This window comes from Trichomycterus rosablanca, chromosome 11, assembly GCF_030014385.1.
Source record: "Trichomycterus rosablanca isolate fTriRos1 chromosome 11, fTriRos1.hap1, whole genome shotgun sequence".
Lineage (NCBI taxonomy): Eukaryota > Metazoa > Chordata > Actinopteri > Siluriformes > Trichomycteridae > Trichomycterus > Trichomycterus rosablanca.
Window position 1 is genome coordinate 32,813,713 of NC_085998.1, and position 18,713 is coordinate 32,832,425.

General features: G+C 38.0%; 2 protein-coding genes across 7 annotated transcripts in view; both read left to right on the forward strand.

The window, feature by feature from the left end:
- The window catches only part of ppfibp1b (PPFIA binding protein 1b), a 31,914-nt gene extending 22,309 nt beyond the window's left edge, over positions 1-9,605 (forward strand). For all 6 annotated transcript variants that reach the window (XM_063004203.1, XM_063004204.1, XM_063004206.1 and 3 more), the window contains 12 exons: positions 272-446; positions 1,240-1,381; positions 2,265-2,396; positions 6,186-6,336; positions 6,483-6,594; positions 6,684-6,772; positions 6,893-7,015; positions 7,586-7,711; positions 7,793-7,981; positions 8,088-8,258; positions 8,583-8,648; positions 8,740-9,605. In XM_063004203.1, coding sequence (XP_062860273.1) covers positions 272-446; positions 1,240-1,381; positions 2,265-2,396; positions 6,186-6,336; positions 6,483-6,594; positions 6,684-6,772; positions 6,893-7,015; positions 7,586-7,711; positions 7,793-7,981; positions 8,088-8,258; positions 8,583-8,648; positions 8,740-8,826 — 1,563 coding nt within the window. In that variant the 3' untranslated portion in view covers positions 8,827-9,605. The remainder of the gene's footprint in view (positions 1-271; positions 447-1,239; positions 1,382-2,264; positions 2,397-6,185; positions 6,337-6,482; positions 6,595-6,683; positions 6,773-6,892; positions 7,016-7,585; positions 7,712-7,792; positions 7,982-8,087; positions 8,259-8,582; positions 8,649-8,739) is intronic.
- A 2,244-nt stretch (positions 9,606-11,849) lies between these two features.
- Positions 11,850-16,597, forward strand: endouc (endonuclease, polyU-specific C). The gene is made up of 8 exons (XM_063004750.1): positions 11,850-11,913; positions 12,125-12,184; positions 13,663-13,762; positions 14,012-14,123; positions 14,461-14,582; positions 14,773-14,889; positions 15,114-15,260; positions 15,578-16,597. The coding sequence occupies exons 1-8, from the start codon at positions 11,903-11,905 to the stop codon at positions 15,836-15,838; spliced, it is 930 nt and encodes a 309-aa protein (XP_062860820.1). The 5' UTR covers positions 11,850-11,902; the 3' UTR covers positions 15,839-16,597.
- The last annotated feature ends 2,116 nt before the right edge of the window (positions 16,598-18,713 follow it).

Here is an 18,713-nt window from a genome sequence, read left to right on the forward strand (position 1 = left end):
TATATTTAAAACATAAAAAATACATCCTGAACATTATAATACAAGACTTTCAAATAAACAGACATTTCTCCAGGAACAGGCTGCAAAGCACTGATGTCATTTTAATGATGGTATTTTTAATGATATGTAGAGATTTTAAATTACAGCGTTTGGTTTTTTAAGGTTTTTTGAGCAGAGGACACAGAACCTTAATGCAGCTTTGTTTTGAGATTACATTTTTTTTTTATAATTTATGTTTTTATATGTAAAATTGTGTTTCTTTTTATTACAGAGTCGTGCTTTTGATGAATTCAACAAAATTACAACCTTACCACCCAAGGTCCCCACTGCCAGTTCTCGTACCACAGAGGATGAACCTTTTGGGACAAGGAAAGCTAGATCCTCCTTTGGAAGAGGCTTTTTCAAGCTCAAAAGCAACAAAAGAACAGCCAGTGCTCCAAATCTTGGTAAGAACCTGCCTCTGTAAGTGCCCCTTTGTAATATGGAGACTTCAAAAATGTGTACTAGGCTTTAATGCCTGATTTCTTTATTATTAATGGCCTACCAGGTGAATACTATATCTGGGCAAATGCTCCAGTGATTGGTGCAGTACAGCTCTGTGTTTTAGTTCTACACCTGCCACATAGCCTCTAAAGCATTTCCCCTGTTTGAAGTGTTCACTTGTTGACACACGTTATGTTCTTTTAATATTCAACACACTCGACCAGTTGCATTGAAGACATCAGAAATTCTGAAAGTCCGATTCTTGATGATTTCTGTGTATTTTGTCATTTCAGTCTAATCAGTAGGTACCCACTAGGTTGCAGAGTATGGAAATGTAGCACCCCCTAATAACAAGTTATTTTAGAACCACATCATTATGCATTTTCCCTCCAGTTTTCCTCCCAATCTAGTAGTATCCAATTAAAAGGTTGTATTTCACCTGCACCTACTGCTGCAGACGTCCACTCCTGACCAAGGACTAACACAGCTAATCGTGATGTGTATTTAGCCTTTTGTTTACATGCAAGTGTGCATGGCTTTTGTTTTCCCCAGCGCACCAGTAAAGCAGTCTTTTTCCATTTCATTCATTCTGAAAAGAGTTCATCATCTGCAGTAATGTGCATATCATTCTTGTGGTTTTTATTTGGTTTTTTAAGCTGAACCCCTTCCGCTTGAGTTCCCAAAAAGGAAACATTGATGGATTATGATTGAACCAGTGGATTATGTCATTTCTGCTACATGTCTGTGTTTGAACAGCTGAGACTGAGCGAGACGGAACCGATCACCTGGATCTTGCGGGGATGCCACAAAAGTCAGCTAACAGTGACAGCTCAAACACGTTGTCCACCTGCCTCGAGGGAAAGAAGAAGTCAAAAGGAATTAAAGCATTCTTAGGGAAGTAAGTATGTGCCTCTGTTTTACTATATGTTGTGTGTATTAGGCTATACTTTCTGTAAGTAAAAACACATGCAAATTTGGTCATTCATGCAAAAAAATCTACCTAGAACTTTGTCTTGCAAATGATCAAAATCATTCTATCAGTATGAAATTGGAGGGTTTTTTTTCCCCAAAGGGTGCAAAATACAGGGTTGGTTCAAGGTACATAAACATTCAAAGCTGCAGTCTAGTTCTAGGGCTAAAAGGAAATTCAAGAATCGAGTTTGCATGTGTAAATAAACTCCAGGGCACTAAACTGGCACCTAGCTTTTACTGTGCAGGAATTGTGTTGAAAAGAAACTGCATTTATTTGCAATACTTGTCAGATAATTAAAAAAAACTGGCAACATAGAAATAAATAGTTATAAAATAATAATTTCACCCTCAAATAATAATGCCCCTATATCCTGTCTACACATTATATAGAATTTTTTTCCCAAAAGGTTCTGCAAAAATAGTTTAAACCAATGCCATATCAGCATTTGTTTAATGTTCTGCCTTTTCTGCACCTTTTGACTTCACATTTCAACTTTGTTAAAGATTGCAGATCCAGCATAAGCAGAGTTTTTTTTGGAACACATTTATTTGATCTAACTAATTCCAAAACTGTTCATACTGCTTTTATTTTTAATAGGACTGTCTTTTCAGTGAAGGGCAAATATCACAGGAAAAATTCTAATTCACTTGTAGTTGACGGTTTTTCACATATTTCTTAAATAGTGTTTGTTTTTTGAATTACAATATGTATTTGGTGCTGTATGTGTGTAATTTGTTCAATCAGTGACTCAGACATTGACCCTATATTTTCTGGCTTTAATCAAATCATTAAACTGTTCTCACTAAAGGCTTACAAGAAGTCAGTCCACCACATTCAGCTTAGATGACAGCCTTTCAGAAAATGAGTTTAAACGAGGAGGAGTCCGAGCCACAGCTGGGCCCAGGCTGGGCTGGTCACGGGATCTGCACAACACCAACAGGTCAGTGATCAAAGACAGAATAAACAGTAGGCTAAATAAAACACAGTTTAATTTTTTTCTGTTTGTAAATGTATTTGTCAGATTGAGACAGTAATTATTGTTTATTAATAACTTTAATGAATTAAATTGTGCTTATAAGTTGTATGTGATAAATCTGATAAATTTTGGACATTAAACGTAAAATGTGCATGTCACTGATCTCGTTAAAATGTGATGTACAGGTTTGCAGATTTTAAGGGTCTAATTTGCATGGCTGGATTACTGACCGGGCCAGTGGGGCCAGCGCCCAGGGGCCCTTGAGGTTAGGGGGCCCCGGCCCAAAACATTTTGCGATGCCTATCAACATTTATGATACAATATATTTTTATTTCCGAGGGCCCTCCATTTTAAGGATCCTCTGACTATTAGGGACTTTGACCCCAGGGCCTCTTGGGGGCCCTAGCCATGCTTTTGGGGCCCCTAGCCATACTTTTGGGGGCCCTAGCCATACTTTTGGGGGCCCTAGCCATGCTTTTGGGCCCCTTATGAAAATGGATGAGGCGTTGTGGCACTGCTCTGACTTCGACTTCTGGCTATTAGGGGTCCTAGGAAAGAGGGGGGCATATTTTTAGAGGGCCCTGGTTATGAGAGCCCCTACCAGGGGGCCCTAGAGAAGAGCAGGGCATACCATTAGAGGGCCCTTGATCACGAGGGCCCCTGCTATGGGGCCCTTGACTTCCATAGAAGTCGTTTACCATGGCTCCTTGACTTTCTAGGGACCTACAAATTGCCAGGCAAGCTACCATATTTCATAACAGACGTTTTGTTGCGATTCAGGCCCTTACTTAATGTTTCTGAATTTGTATTGTTTCAAAATTATTATGTTCAATTTCTCTTAAGCGCAGAGACACAAATTAATTTAGCAATTTTGCAATTATTTAAATTTAAGACAAGCAATTTCAAGCAGTTTGAATGCATGCACACACTTAACTGAGCTATTTGATGTTCTTTTCATGCCTGACAATATGTCCAACAGTGAGCTCACTTTAAAGGCTAACTCACTCGCTGCAGCATATCCTTCAGATCTGAACATGAGCCTGGCAGATAAATTGATACAATACAAATCATTCATAACAGAAAACGAAAAATGTCCTAGTAAAATGCTCAAAACCATGATAAATTTGAATTTACAGTCAACCTTTCCAAATGTCTACATAGCACTTAGACTTTTTTTGACTGTGCCTATCACAAATTGTGAAGGGGAGCGTTCATTCTCCAAACTGGCTCGTATTAAGAATGAACTCAGGATTAGGATGCGCCAAAACCGCCTGAACTCACTGTCACTTCTGGCCATTGAATCAGATTTGGTCAGACAGCTTAATTTTGATGAATTAGTGGATGACTTTGCAAGAAAGAAGAGTAGAAAGAAACTTATATAAAATAGATTCTTGTGTTAGGGTTAGTTATTGACAGGTTGTTTAATGTATTAATTTATTTATGTTTTTGGAGGGGGGGGGCGCCCGCCCAGGGGCCCAGACTATCCTTAATCCGTCCTTGACTGGATGTTAAATACGTAACAGAACCGTTTGCATACAGCTTGTGTGTAGAGCGCCCCCTAGTAGTAAATTTAAGCTCACATCCACATTAAGAAGGTGCTGAGCTTTTCAAATGCTTCTATAGTTAGAATGTGGACATCGTGGAGCTTGCCGAATATCCTATTCCAAAAACGTTCTTTCTTTACCTTCTGAAATGGCTCTTAAAGCTTTTTAAAAATGTGTCTGTGGTCAGGAATGAATGGTTTCCAAAAAAAACTGGCTCAAAATCTACTTTCCAATTAATCACAAAGCTGTCTAGTCTGATTAAGCTCAGGAATCTGTGCAGGCCACTGCAATCCTTTCACACCAAACCATATGTTCATAGAGCTCATTTTGTGCACTGCCATGTTTATCCAGGAAAGGACCTTCCCCAATCTGTTGCCATAACAATAAAAACATTTTTTTTTTCTACTATTGACTTTATACAGTGTATCACAAAAGTGAGTACACCCCTCACATTTCTGCAGATATTTAAGTATATCTTTTCATGGGACAACACTGACAAAATGACACTTTGACACAATGAAAAGTAGTCTGTGTGCAGCTTATATAACAGTGTAAATTTATTCTTCCCTCAAAATAACTCAATATACAGCCATTAATGTCTAAACCACCGGCAACAAAAGTGAGTACACCCCTAAGAGACTACACCCCTAAATGTCCAAATTGAGCACTGCTTGTCATTTTCCCTCCAAAATGTCATGTGACTCGTTAGTGTTACTAGGTCTCAGGTGTGCATAGGGAGCAGGTGTGTTCAATTTAGTAGTACAGCTCTCACACTCTCTCATACTGGTCACTGAAAGTTCCGACATGGCACCTCATGGCAAAGAACTCTCTGAGGATCTTAAAAGACGAATTGTTGCGCTACATGAAGATGGCCAAGGCTACAAGAAGATTGCCAACACCCTGAAACTGAGCTGCAGCACAGTGGCCAAGATCATCCAGCGTTTTAAAAGAGCAGGGTCCACTCAGAACAGACCTCGCGTTGGTCGTCCAAAGAAGCTGAGTGCACGTGCTCAGCGTCACATCCAACTGCTGTCTTTGAAAGATAGGCGCAGGAGTGCCGTCAGCATTGCTGCAGAGATTGAAAAGGTGGGGGGTCAGCCTGTCAGTGCTCAGACCATACGCCGCACACTACATCAAATTGGTCTGCATGGCTGTCACCCCAGAAGGAAGCCTCTTCTGAAGTCTCTACACAAGAAAGCCCGCAAACAGTTTGCTGAAGACATGTCAACAAAGGACATGGATTACTGGAACCATGTCCTATGGTCTGATGAGACCAAGATTAATTTGTTTGGTTCAGATGGTCTCAAGCATGTGTGGCGGCAATCAGGTGAGGAGTACAAAGATAAGTGTGTCATGCCTACAGTCAAGCATGGTGGTGGGAATGCCATGGTCTGGGGCTGCATGAGTGCAGCAGGTGTTGGGGAGTTACATTTCATTGAGGGACACATGAACTCCAATATGTACTGTGAAATACTGAAGCAGAGCATGATCCCCTCCCTCCAGAAACTGGGTCGCAGGGCAGTGTTCCAGCATGATAATGACCCCAAACACACCTCTAAGACGACCACTGCTTTATTGAAGAGGCTGAGGGTAAAGGTGATGGACTGGCCAAGCATGTCTCCAGACCTAAACCCAATAGAACATCTTTGGGGCATCCTCAAGCGGAAGATGGAGGAGCGCAAAGTCTCGAATATCCGCCAGCTCCGTGATGTCGTCATGGAGGAGTGGAAAAGCATTCCAGTGGCAACCTGTGAAGCTCTGGTAAACTCCATGCCCAGGAGAGTTAAGGCATTTCTGGGAAATAATGGTGGCCACACAAAATATTGAAACTTCAGTGTTCGGTGTACTCACTTTTGTTGCCAGTGGTTTAGACATTAATGGCTGTATATTGAGTTATTTTGAGGGAAGAATAAATTTACACTGTTATATAAGCTGCACACAGACTACTTTTCATTGTGTCAAAGTGTCATTTTGTCAGTGTTGTCCCATGAAAAGATATACTTAAATATCTGCAGAAATGTGAGGGGTGTACTCACTTTTGTGATACACTGTACATGTTAGCAATGAGTGTGGCTGAAACATCTCAGCTGAATAATTAGAAGGTGTGTTCTCATAATTTTGGCCATATAGTATGGTACTACTATAGTGTTTTTTTCTTTGTTTTTATTTGTATTATTATTATTATTTATCACCTGTGTATGTGTATCAGTGAGGTGGATGCTCCGTTTGCACGGTGGTCCAGGGAGCAGGTATGTGATTGGATGCAGGAGCAGGGACTGGGTTTGTATGCAAACCTAGCCAGACAGTGGATTTCTTCAGGACAGACTCTGCTACAGGCATCTACACATGATCTGGAAAAGGTGAGCTAATGTTCTCTCACAAACGCACCATTAACAGCAAAATTGTTTTGTGCCACTTTTGGATGTTCTACTGATCTGCCAAACGTAGGTATACATCCTGTCAGAAACACTCAAAAGCCTTTTTGCTAACTGGTGCGTGTGTGTAGGAGCTGGGGATCAAGCACCCTCTCCACAGAAAGAAACTTCAACTGGCCCTACAAGCACTGGGCTCTGAGGAGGATGATAACAAAGGGAAACTTGACTACCACTGGGTAACAAGTAAGGATGGACTTTTATTTTGCATACTGTCATAATCAGCTGAATATCGCCTGGGTTTGCTTACCTTTCTTCCTAATTGCTTTATCTAGGGTGGCTTGATGACATCGGGCTTCCTCAGTACAAAACTCAGTTCGATGAAGCCAGAGTGGACGGCAGAATGCTTCACTACATGACTGTGGTGAGTTTTCTGTCTTGAGTAACTAAAACTTTGTGACACATGCTCTGTGTATATGTTTAAACTTTTATTTTTATTTTTACATGTTGTCCTGGTAACGATCTCCTCTGTTGTGATGGGCAGGATGATCTGTTGTCTTTGAAAGTGGGCAGTGTGCTCCATCACCTCAGCATTAAAAGAGCGATTCAAGTGCTTCGCCTCAACAACTACGAGCCTAACTGCCTGCGACGCAGACCATCAGATGAGGTACAGGTTCTACTGTGTTGCACAGATTTGATTTTTTTTCCACTTTCAAATTATATTGCTATAAACGGTCACATATAAATAAACAGGATGCCCTGTGTCACAGCGGTAAAACATGCTAGCCCACCACTGCTGAGATCTCAAGGTCCCGAGTTCAAATCTCAGTGCGTACACAGACATGATTGGCTATGCCTGAGAGAGGGTGGGCCAAAAGGATTTCTCATTCCTTTTAATTCCTGATCAATGGTGCCTGTACAGAGACAGGAAGATCAGTCCGTGGTGACTCTCCATACACAATACTGTTCCCTGTGTGAACTTGCCTTGTCGAGATGAAAGGAAGCGGTTAGCTAGTACTTGTTCTCTGTGTCGTCTTTAATGTGTGATGCCCCAGTACCATCTGCAGAAATGCCCTGTATTATTGTGCTCCCATCGCCAAACTTCACTGTGGGTATGGTACACTTGGGATCACACGTACAAGTCTGCTATTCTGCTCTTAATGCAAGTATCATATTTCAGAAATTGCAGAAGCTTTTTAACTGACATCATTGATTTTCATTTCACTTATCTTTGTAGAACAACATCAGCCCGGCTGAGATTTCTCAGTGGACCAATCACCGTGTGATGGAGTGGCTGCGTTCTGTAGATCTGGCAGAATACGCACCAAATCTGAGGGGTAGCGGAGTCCATGGAGGACTGATGGTGAGCAGTAAGGTCAAGCAGTAATATCCTGCAGATGTCTGAGACTGAGCTGTACTTAATTTTGCCTCTGTGTGTATTCAGGTTCTCGAGCCCCGCTTTAACACTGAGACCATGGCTCTGCTCCTTAACATTCCTCCCAATAAAACCCTGCTCCGGAGGCACCTGGCTACTCATTTTAACCTGTTAGTGGGTTCTGAAGCTCAGCAGCTGAAGCAAGAGTGGATGGAGAATCCTGACTACATCTTACTTACTGCAACCGCAAAGGTCAAGGTATGACAAGCCAAAAGTATAACCGGAATGACTGTGTTGTTTCAGCAAGGATTTTGTCGAATTTCATTTAAGACTTGTTCTTGCTGACTTCTGTTATGTGTTTTAGCCACGAAAGTCATTTGGAAACTTTGGGACCCTGAGGAAGAAGAAGCAGGAGGATAGTGAAGAGTATGTGTGCCCCATGGATGTGGAGATGCCCAAAGGACGCAGCTTTCAGAAGGGCTACAGAGGCATGGATTTACACATCTACGAGGACGAGCTAGATCGGTTGGATCAGGTTAGAACAATGTTTTATCATTGCACATCGATCACAGTCATGCCTAAACAGTAAAGGGCTTTTACCAAACTGTTCCAACAAAGTTGAAAGCATCTTAATCTCAAATGAGAGTTTTGGAACTAGTCACTGAAACACAAACCAGTAGGTAGTGCTTAGTAAAATTAATAAATGGCTAGGGTTCACATGGTTCATTTTGAAAAAGATTGCACATTGTGACCATTTAATTTTAACTGTAGTGCAGATTATAGCTATAAAGAAAATGAAAGCAGAGCTGCTTACTGATTATGTTTAACCTGTTATGATATTCTCATCTTGTGAGCACAGTTGGAGGACTCTGAAGGCACCGTGCGACAGATCGGTGCTTTTTCAGAGGGCATCAACAACTTAACGGTAAAAAGCTCTTCAACTGTGTGGTAAATTAAAAGTATTAATTTATATGTGTAATGAAAATAAATCATGTCTTATATTTATTGTGATTCAGAGCATGCTGAAAGAGGACGAGTTTTTTAAGGAGATGTCTACGTCGTCCCCTAACCCCAGCACGACTGATGACGACTCAACCGTTTGAGCTGTGGCTGTGATTGGAATTGACTGTGCCAATCCTTCACACCCCTCTCTTTGTCTTTTTCTTTCCCTCTTTCTGTGCCATCCATGCGGAAACTAATTTGTTGAACCAGAATGCAGTATTTAGCTTACTGCAGTGTTTAGCAGAGAAGGTGTCATTCATAGTTAAGCTACTGTGTAGAGGTGTTAAATATGTCCCCTGGGTGCAGATGTAAAACGTTACTGAACATGTCTCAATTAAAAATATATGGTTACACATGACGTGTTTACATTTAAATAACTTTAAATGGTAATCCTACTGTTGGTCTCCCAGCTGGTCACTGGACATTTTTTGTACACTCCTGTCTGTTCATCCTTCTTTACTTAAAAAGTTGAAAATAAAAGTTTAGGTGCCACATTTTAAAGCATGAATGAAAAAAAAAAAAAACCAATAGAGATTGCCAAATTCAGCAGGGACTTTAATGACTGCCTATTTTTTATCGGCATGCTATTGATAAAAAGTAACATTTGACTGAAAAAGCAGCATATTCTCATAGGTGCATGGGTTTATATGCAATATATTTAATACAATAAACAGTTAGTGCCATGTGTTTGATGGCCTATTTGTAAAAAAGTGTTATTGCATGTTATTTAAGCTTTTCTAAGTTTCCAAAATATGGTGGATCATTTAAAATATAAAAATACATTTATTACTTATTAAAGCAGTGTTTTGTGCAGCCATAATCATTTCAAAAATGTGTTGTTTATCAATTTTGAACTCTTTCAAAAGGTCAATAAACTGTTCTTCACCATCTTATTTGTTGTCACAAAGTGATTTTTTTTCCCCTGATCAGCCTAATCCTGAATAAAGAACCGAATGTCTCCAGAGCTTCTCATTGAGCCCCCCTGCACTGAATGTATGAGTATATTAGCCTAGAGAACATTAAAACGGTATGTTAATTTTAAAAAGATGTCCCTTTGCTCACATTCCCTCCTTTACTCCTAATCTGCTATGTATTGACATGCTTTCCAGAATGTATTTGTCTTGTGTCTAATGTATCTGGGACATGTCAGGCTCTTGACACTAATCAGAATTAAAATGAGAAATACATGTTGCTTATAACATGATTTTTTTTACTTTAATTCTGAAGTTTGTAATGTCACTGGGATTTTTACCCATAACATTATTCATACATTCAACTGTGTTAAGCAGAAAAAAGCTCTCAACTAGAAGAGACTGAATCTGAACAGCTGAAAAGATTGCTGTGACAGGCAGACGGTAAGTCCAGAATTTATATTAATGAAGTAAACAGAATGAATTCATGAATCCAATCGCCTTCTGTCAACAGATCAGGCTGCTGGTACAGGTGGGTGTGATGGTGTGAGAAACGTTTCCATGACACACATTAAGCCTACCAATACCAATCAATTGTCGTTTTTATATAATAGTTTTGTTTTCATTTGCCATTGTTTTTTTTTTATAAACATTTAGCATTCTAGAAACAAATATAACTAATTAACTCATTAACAGATAGCACACAAGATCACCTTCTTGCTGCATAACCAAGGTTTAAGTATATTTATATCTTCTACTGATAATTCAGCGGTCCAGCATTGATGTACATGAATCCTCAGTGGTGTGTTGTATATACTCTCAACATTTTAATTGATAGCCCAAAGCTCTACTTAACAGACATCCCAAGTTGCAAAAACTCATTTCAGGGAGGTACCCCCGGACCTCGACCCCGACCCCCCCAAGCCCAAAAAAAAAAAAAAAAAAAAAAAGCTGGGTGTATATGGGTGATAACATAATAACATTCGCGTCACAAACACATTAATGTGTACTACATAGTGCACTAGATAGTGTGAAAGATAATAGATTTATGTTCCCTACATAGTGCACTAGATTGTATATTAGAAAATAATTTATGTTCCTTACTTAGTGCACTAGATAGTGTACTAGATAATAGACTTATGTTTCTTACATAATGCTTTAGGTAGCGTATTAGTTAATGGATTTAGGTTCCCTACATAGTGCACTAGATAGTATTTTAGATATGAATTTATGTTCCCTACGTAGTGCACTAAATAGTGAATTAGAAAGTTGGTTTATGTTCCCTACATAGTGCACTAGATTGTATATCAGATCACGGATTTATGTTCCCTACATAGTGCACTAGATAGTGTATTAGATAACGCATTCATGTTCACTACATAGTGCACTAGATATTGTATTACATAATTATGTTCCCTACATAGTGCACTAAATTGTATATCAGATAACAGATTTATGTTCCCTACATAGTGCACTAGATAGTGAATTAGACAATTGGTTTATGTTCCCTACACAGTGCGCTAGATTCAGATAACGGATTTAATACGCGATCGGGGAAAAAAGTCTGTGTCGCCTGCGTGCGCGTGCGCTCTTGGCCGCTCGTTCTAGATTCCGGGAGATTTTATCTGACTTGCGGGCATCAGGGAGCCGCTATGTATATGCAGGAGACTCCCGGAACTTCCGGGAGACTTGGGATGTCTGACTTAGTAGGCTACCACTGTCCCCAATTTCACATGATCGTTAGATAAAAGATCCTTTGCTGTAAATTTTGTGGTATAAAGTTAAACTTTTAAATATATACTATTTAATACAATACATATTTAATACATATTATATATGTATAACAAATGTTTATTGGCTTACAACATGTCAATGGAAATTACTTCTTTTAGTTTTTGTAGCCTTCCACAAAATTACATGCTAGTAAAATTAGCTTATAGGCTAACCAAGAGCATATGCAAACTTTCATACTTTATTAATTGCCCGTAATGATTTAAGATCACATGTAAACATTGCATATAATGAATCATTACTATAACAACACAAAATAATTTTTAAAAGATTATGGAATATTCGCAACATATCCTGGGCCTTAGGAATCGATTCGACTTGACTCCTTCAAAAAGAATCGTTTGAAACGAACGACTCGCCACCACCAGTACTGGTGTTGGTAAGCGTGGTATAAATAGGGCGGTAATCCAGCTGTGTGGAACAGGCTGTGGAACAACGACTGCGTTTATCTGTTCTGTGCAAGAAACAACGAACAATGGCTACCAGGTAGGTGCTGTACATGTATTTTCTTCAAGATTTACGTTACATAGATTTTGTTATTTGCGTTATATTAACATTATTGTTGAAATAGCATTGCTTTTGCACTACAGACTATAATTGTTTAAAGCTCCTATATTTGTATATTTCTGCAAAATGCATTGAGTAGAAACCCCTAAATTAATGATGTATGTGTTTAATTCAATCATTTCACTTCTAGGAGACTCTGGGGCTCTTTCCTTGTGTTCCTGGCACTGTTTGCTTATATTGATACAGCAAGGTAAGTTTTTATGAGTGAATGGAAGATACTTGACTAACTTCAAGTTTGTTGATTTTCAGAAACGTATGAAAATGTGTGAGTTATGGGTATGTGCAAGTTAAGATTATTAATTTCCCACGGTTTTAATTAAATTCTATCTCTATCTATCTATCTATCTATCTATCTATCTATCTATCTATCTATCTATCTATCTATCTATCTATCTATCTATCTAATTTGACAATGCAGAAAGCTTTTTTATGTTCTATAGCATTGGCATGACCTCCTAATTTCTTGTTAGTAAACATGATTGACACAACTTGTGACTTCTCTGTGCCCATAAATACAGCTAGTTTGACTGCACCCTCTTTGTAAAAATTGCAAAGCACAACCAATTTGTCACATTAGTCTGATGGGAAATGTGTATGGACTGTAATGTGTCTAGACGTAATCCAAAAACCACCACAAAGCAGGTCTGCAGTGAACTAGTAAGCTTTACATCATCATGGGCTTAAATCTTGTGCAAGAAAGAAGAGCTTGCTTTTACATCTTCTTTATCCATATGATCAGCAACGAAATTATGTTAAATATTTAAGTGCTTTTTGAAGCAGGGGCTTCCCTCATGTTTCACAGGTTCTAAACCTATGGACAACTGATTGTACAAAGTTGCTTAGAGATGGTTCACAGCAACATTGCTGACAAAAACAAAATCTATGATTTGCTTACTGAGATCTGTTCAACTTTCAAAATTAATAATCTGTGTTGTTATATGTATAGTCTGACACAGTCCACTCTTTAAAAACTACACCTCTGACAAGGTGGAATGGGACAGGTTGGATTTGTTTACTCTAAAATGTCTCCTACTACACCTAAAAGTATAATCACTTAATCCAAAGGGTGTGTTCCATCTACCTGTGCTGGCTTGCCGCTTTATAAGTATCTGCCTATAATCTTAATAATAATAAAAACTCACCTACACAAGTGCACAATGTTTTTGTCCATTAACAGAATTAAAGGGTAAACACGACTGTTATAAGTGTTATAAAATGATAAACCCTGTTCTTTGTCTGTTTACCATGACAAAGGATACGATATGCATGCAATGCAAATTAAAGGCTGAAGGAGTGCAAAACTTGCCAGTTTTTTTAAACCTCTGTTACATAATGTGCCAGTTTATTTATTGTGCAACGCATGATGTGACCCTTGCAGCTTTTTGATAGGTTTTATTTTTATATGTTGGATGTTAAATGTTGGATCTTGATTTAGTAGACTCCTTCATGAAAATTGGTTGTGGCCTTTTTAAATTAAACATTAAATATATAATTATAACTTAAAGTATTGCTTTTTTAATCAATTATTAGGATAAGTTAAATTGATTGATTTTATGCTTGCAAGCTAAAAGCAAAGCATTGTTTTATATACACTCGTTGATTAAATGTTCTTGACTTTTAATGAAATAATGTACATCTACTTCTGAAATCCTTCCAAAACTGCTACAGTAACATTGTAGACCGGGAGCTGTCTGCAGTAGTGAATGAGCTTTGGAAGCTGGATGTCAACCGCTTTAAGGCTGGGACAGACTACAGGATCTCACTGCAGGTATAACATAATGAAATTAATAAAGACTTTTTATGATGTTTTGTTTTTAAACCATTTAGAGCGTACAATATGATGAGAGTTTCAAATGGTTGCATGATAGTTAATACATAAACTGTGTCTGGGTCAAAACATAACATGCATTATGTTAAAACAAATCATAGAGATTACTAAGGCAAAGGGATTCTCTGAAGCATAATGTGATGGTTAGTAATGTCAGTAATTCAGGACTCTGAAAACTCTCTTTAACAGGGCAGAGCTGGTTTTATTAGCAGTGGCAGCAGGGTTTCAGTCGACTATGCTTCAGCTCCTCTGTTCTCCTATGTGAACGAGAACAAACTGAAGTCCATCACTACATATGCAAGTAAGAACAAACAGTATTTCCAGAACTGCAGAACTTACTTCTTTGCTTCAACATGTTTTAACTCCAGGCAATAAAAATCCAGTTTAGGTTGTTTTTCCTCAGTGCTGGTCTAGACATGCCTTTTTCAAGGACATGTTAGAACCTTTCTTGCACTAATGCATTTTTACAAGACTTAATAGTCGCCAGCAAAAATTGTGGTTAAATGCATCCTATAGCTTTCTTTACTCATACTTAGTCCAACAGTAGAAAATGTGAAAAAAGTTGCCTCATTAGACAAACTTGCTTATATTACTCAAGGGTCCAGGTTTGGTTAACTTAATCTCTGTCTTTCTTTTAGGCTTCATGAAACTGCTGGATAACTATGAAAGATCCACCGGTGTGGCTGAGAGGGTAACTTCTGAGGAGATTGCAGAGAATAATGTTTTCCTAGATTCTATCTTGCAGACAGCAGTCATGAAGGTATAAAGCACCATTCCATATTCAGTCCTGACATTTAACTACAATGTATAGAGAATAACACCAATATACACAAATTTACCGATCACATTTAAACCATAGTAGAAATGCTTTATGTATTATGTAAAGGTTTGGCTAGTTCAAAGTGAACAACATGAACATCTGGTTTTAATGTATTTGTTTTGTTCTGCAGAGGGCTCACCAGTATTTAGTGAGGAAGGGTAAATCCAGCTCTGACCTGAGGCAGTTCAAGAATCAGCTGTACTACATGTGGTTCCGCCTCTACCACAGAGATAGGAATGGAGGGCAAGTTTTTTTATTTATTTTTTTATTTAATTTTTTTTTTATATATACACATACACCCTTTTGTGCAAGCTCAGAAACTGGAGCCATATGCTGAATAGAGTTTAAAGCATGTCATGTAAATTGCATTGGTTTACTTACAGTAAATGTGATGTGAGTAATGTGATTATTATTAATAATAGGATTGTTATTATTATTATTTTTTTACACTGTGTTTATGTAAGCAGAGAGGACTCCAGTGGATTTGAGCATGTGTTTGTAGGTGAGACAAAGTTTGGGAATGAAATCATGGGCCTCCACAACTGGGTCCAGTTTTACCTCCAGGAAAAGCAGAATCTTCTTGATTACAAGGGATACAAAGCTACAAGAAATGATGTGGTAATGTCTTTTACTGAGAACAGACATTCTTCACCATCACAATTTTCTCCTGAACTTTTAAAATAAATAAGGAATAGACCACAATTCATCCATCATCTTATGCAAAATTAAAACATACTAAAAAGCTTTACTGCCTGTAGTTGAAACTAATGATAGCTGTAATAGTAGTTCAAAGGAATCGATGATATATATATTTTTATTTTTCTCTTAAAAACAAATATGATTTCTAGTTCCTTTATACAAGTTACATTATACATAAAATATGAAACATAAACTTCTTGTCTTTTTCTAAATGCATCTGTTGTCTCTCCTGCTAGCCGGATGCAGATGACCATGTTGTAAACGTGCAGTTCAGTTGGCATGGTCTGGTAAAGCCTGTTGGAAGCGCTTTCATCGGTGTGAGTCCCGAGTTTGAGATGGCGGTCTTTACTATCCTGTTTCTGACATCCACCGAGAAGACCACAGTTGCGCTCGTGAACATGGACCAGTACCAGCTGGAGATGATTGTTCACAGGCATGGTCGTTCCATTGGGACCTGCTACCCAAAGCTCCTGAGCAGCAACAATAGGCACATTTAGAGCACACAGCAGCTTTTCAGCTTTAAAGTTTTACATTAAAAGTTTTTCTTTTTTTCTTTCCTTTTTTTCCTTTTTTTTTTTTTATGGGTGTTTCTGTCTGCTGCTTTTTGTTGATTGTTTTTAAGTGTATGTAAAATAGGGTGATCAGATGGTGCAATGGTCCCTTATGCTAATCCAACTCGGCTTAGATCAGAAGCAGTGCTATCGGCCAACCAGCCACCACCCAAACAAGGTGTCATTGTGAAATTTAGTGTTTTTAAGGTGTCATTTTTATTGTGCACTTTCAAGCCTGAATTTATTCCTATCAACACTGGCATGGCAGAGAGGAAAATATTGGTTGATTGTAATTAATTTACTGTCATTTTTTCTCAGCTTAAACATTTGACTTATTTTCTTTTCTATCCATTTTAGGCTACTTTAGAATGTATTCTTCATTATGAAACAGTTATTAAGTACGAGATGTCGCATTTTAAGCAGCTGGCACCAGTACATGTTGCATGTAACTGATAAGGGTGGCATGGAGTAACATTTTTGTGTATAAACGGCTTATTATTCCTCTTCACCTTTTCCAGGTTTGGTTTTATTAAAATAAAATGAAGCAGGGCATGGCAAAGCACTGACAACTGTACTGTTGTATGGGGAAAATATACCTTAACCTTTTACAGAGCTGAAAAAATCATTTATAAGATTTACATACATTTAATGTCACATTTTGATTGTTTAAACATTTTAATCAGTAAAAATAAAATTGCAACCCAATGTTTGTGAATGATATACCTATTTTACTGCATTAATTACTGTTGTCTGAACTGATGTCTAATAATTATTGACAAACACAAAGGTGAAATCAGTGCAAAAACACACAGAATAGTGTGTGCAGTCTACAAAAGCTGAATCCTGGACCTTGTTGGTGATTTAGAAATCCCGGCCGGACGCATTTTTTGAGGTCTAGTAAAGAGGACATCCTATTTTTAAGAATGTGCACATTAGTGGTGGGTAGTAATTAAGTACAGTAACGTAAACATGTAAATATCTGTACTTTATTTGCACTTGTAAGTAAAAATAGAAAAACAATTAAATACAGCACATCTTTGTGCAAAATAAACAGCATCAACAATATACACATTTATTACTGCAAACGGCAACATCGTCGTTGCTCCACCCGCTCGCAAACAATTTAGCTTATTAATGTCAATAGACACTAACTTGTCCAAATAACGGCCCTGGGTTTGTCTCGGTATTGTATTGTACTCTCATTTCAAAGCGTATAAATGTAATGCAGTTGCTGTTACTTTGACGCCACAAGCACTAAACACACGTGACTAACAAAAGCCTTGGTTGGGTCACACCTGAACTGAGGTAAGTTACGAATATAGGTAGGTTATGAATACAGGTGGGTTGCGAATAGAAGTAGATTATGAATACGGGTGAAATTCGAATAGAGGTAGGTTGACAATATGGGTGCGTTTAGAATAGCGGTGTGTGTTACAAAAAAACGGGTGTGTTTAGAATAGAGGTGGGCTATGAATATGGGTGTGTTTAGAATAGCGGTGTGTAACAAATACGGGTGTGTTTAGAAAAGAAGTGGGTTATGAATACGGGTGTGTTTAGAGTAGTGGTGTGTGTTACAAATACGGGTGTGTTTAGAATATTGGTGTGTTACAAAAATGGATGTGTTTAGAATAGAGGTGGGCTATGAATATGGGTGTGTTTAGACTAGTCGTGTGTTACAAATACGGGTGTGTTTAGAAAAGAAGTGGTTTATGAATACGGGTGTGTTTAGAATAGCGGTGTGTTACAAATACGGGTGTTTTTAGAATAGAGGTATGTTATGAATATGGGTGTGTTTAGAATAGAGGTGGGTTACCTCAAAATCTGAAAAAAGGCAGTGGTGTAATAATACTTCGTTACAGTACTTTATTTTTATTTTAAATAATAGTATTTTTGGAGTATCTGTTGTTTTACCGAATTTTTACATTTGAGTTTTTACATTTTGGACTTTTACTCAGCTACATTTATTACATAAAATTTATACTTTAACATCGAGTTTTTACACTTTTACTCCAACCAATTTATATTCAGTAAGGCATTTTATATGCTTAAAGTTTCGACACTGTTTTCATAAAATGTAAGTCTAAAAGATTTAAATATGACTTAAATTTAATTAAGACATTGTTTTCAAGTTTCAGCTTTAACTTGTATTCATCCTGCTTCCTTCAGACCTGTTTTATATAAGTGTATTAAAGTTTTGACTTTAAAATTGATTGAAATGATTCATTCGTTGTGTGTGGGTGGAACTATTAATGTTGGCGCTTTTTAGCCCGGTAAAGTTTCCCCGCAACACTGTACCTCTCACGTGTTCATACAGTACATAGTGTTAAGAGTTGTTTTGAAGTGTGTGTAATGATTTTGTTGCGCTGTTTGTGTGCAATTTATTTGAAATAATGGAGTTGCTTAAAGACCATTTTGGGGACTTGTCTCCTCAACAGCTTGCTGCTCCTGTAGATACAGTGGAGGTAAGCATTAACAATAAAAATAACAGCTACAGTGCAGCAGGCTAACTAGCTAACAGTATATAGTTGACATGGAGAGTGAGTGAGTGTGTATCATATATTGTAAATTGCTTATGTTGTCTGGAAATGGACTGTCATATGATCACTGAACTGATATTATTTAGTTATTGGATCATTTGTAGTGTAGCAATAGTGCCTGATTCTATTAACTCAGCACAACATACCTCATACCTCAACAGAATCTGGTCTGGTCTCTTTTTATTATAGATGCCCCTGTAGAGCAGAGTTGACGAGCTGACCACAGCTATTCATGGGCTACAGCCAATTTATTGTTTGTTTTCAGACAGTTCCTATATGATGTA

Coding starts and splice junctions, on each gene's coding strand:
- endouc (XM_063004750.1), top strand. Junction 13,763..14,011: donor ACTACAGGATCTCACTGCAG/GTATAACATAAT, acceptor TCTCTTTAACAG/GGCAGAGCTGGTTTTATTAG. Junction 14,890..15,113: donor GAGATAGGAATGGAGGGCAA/GTTTTTTTATTT, acceptor GTAAGCAGAGAG/GACTCCAGTGGATTTGAGCA.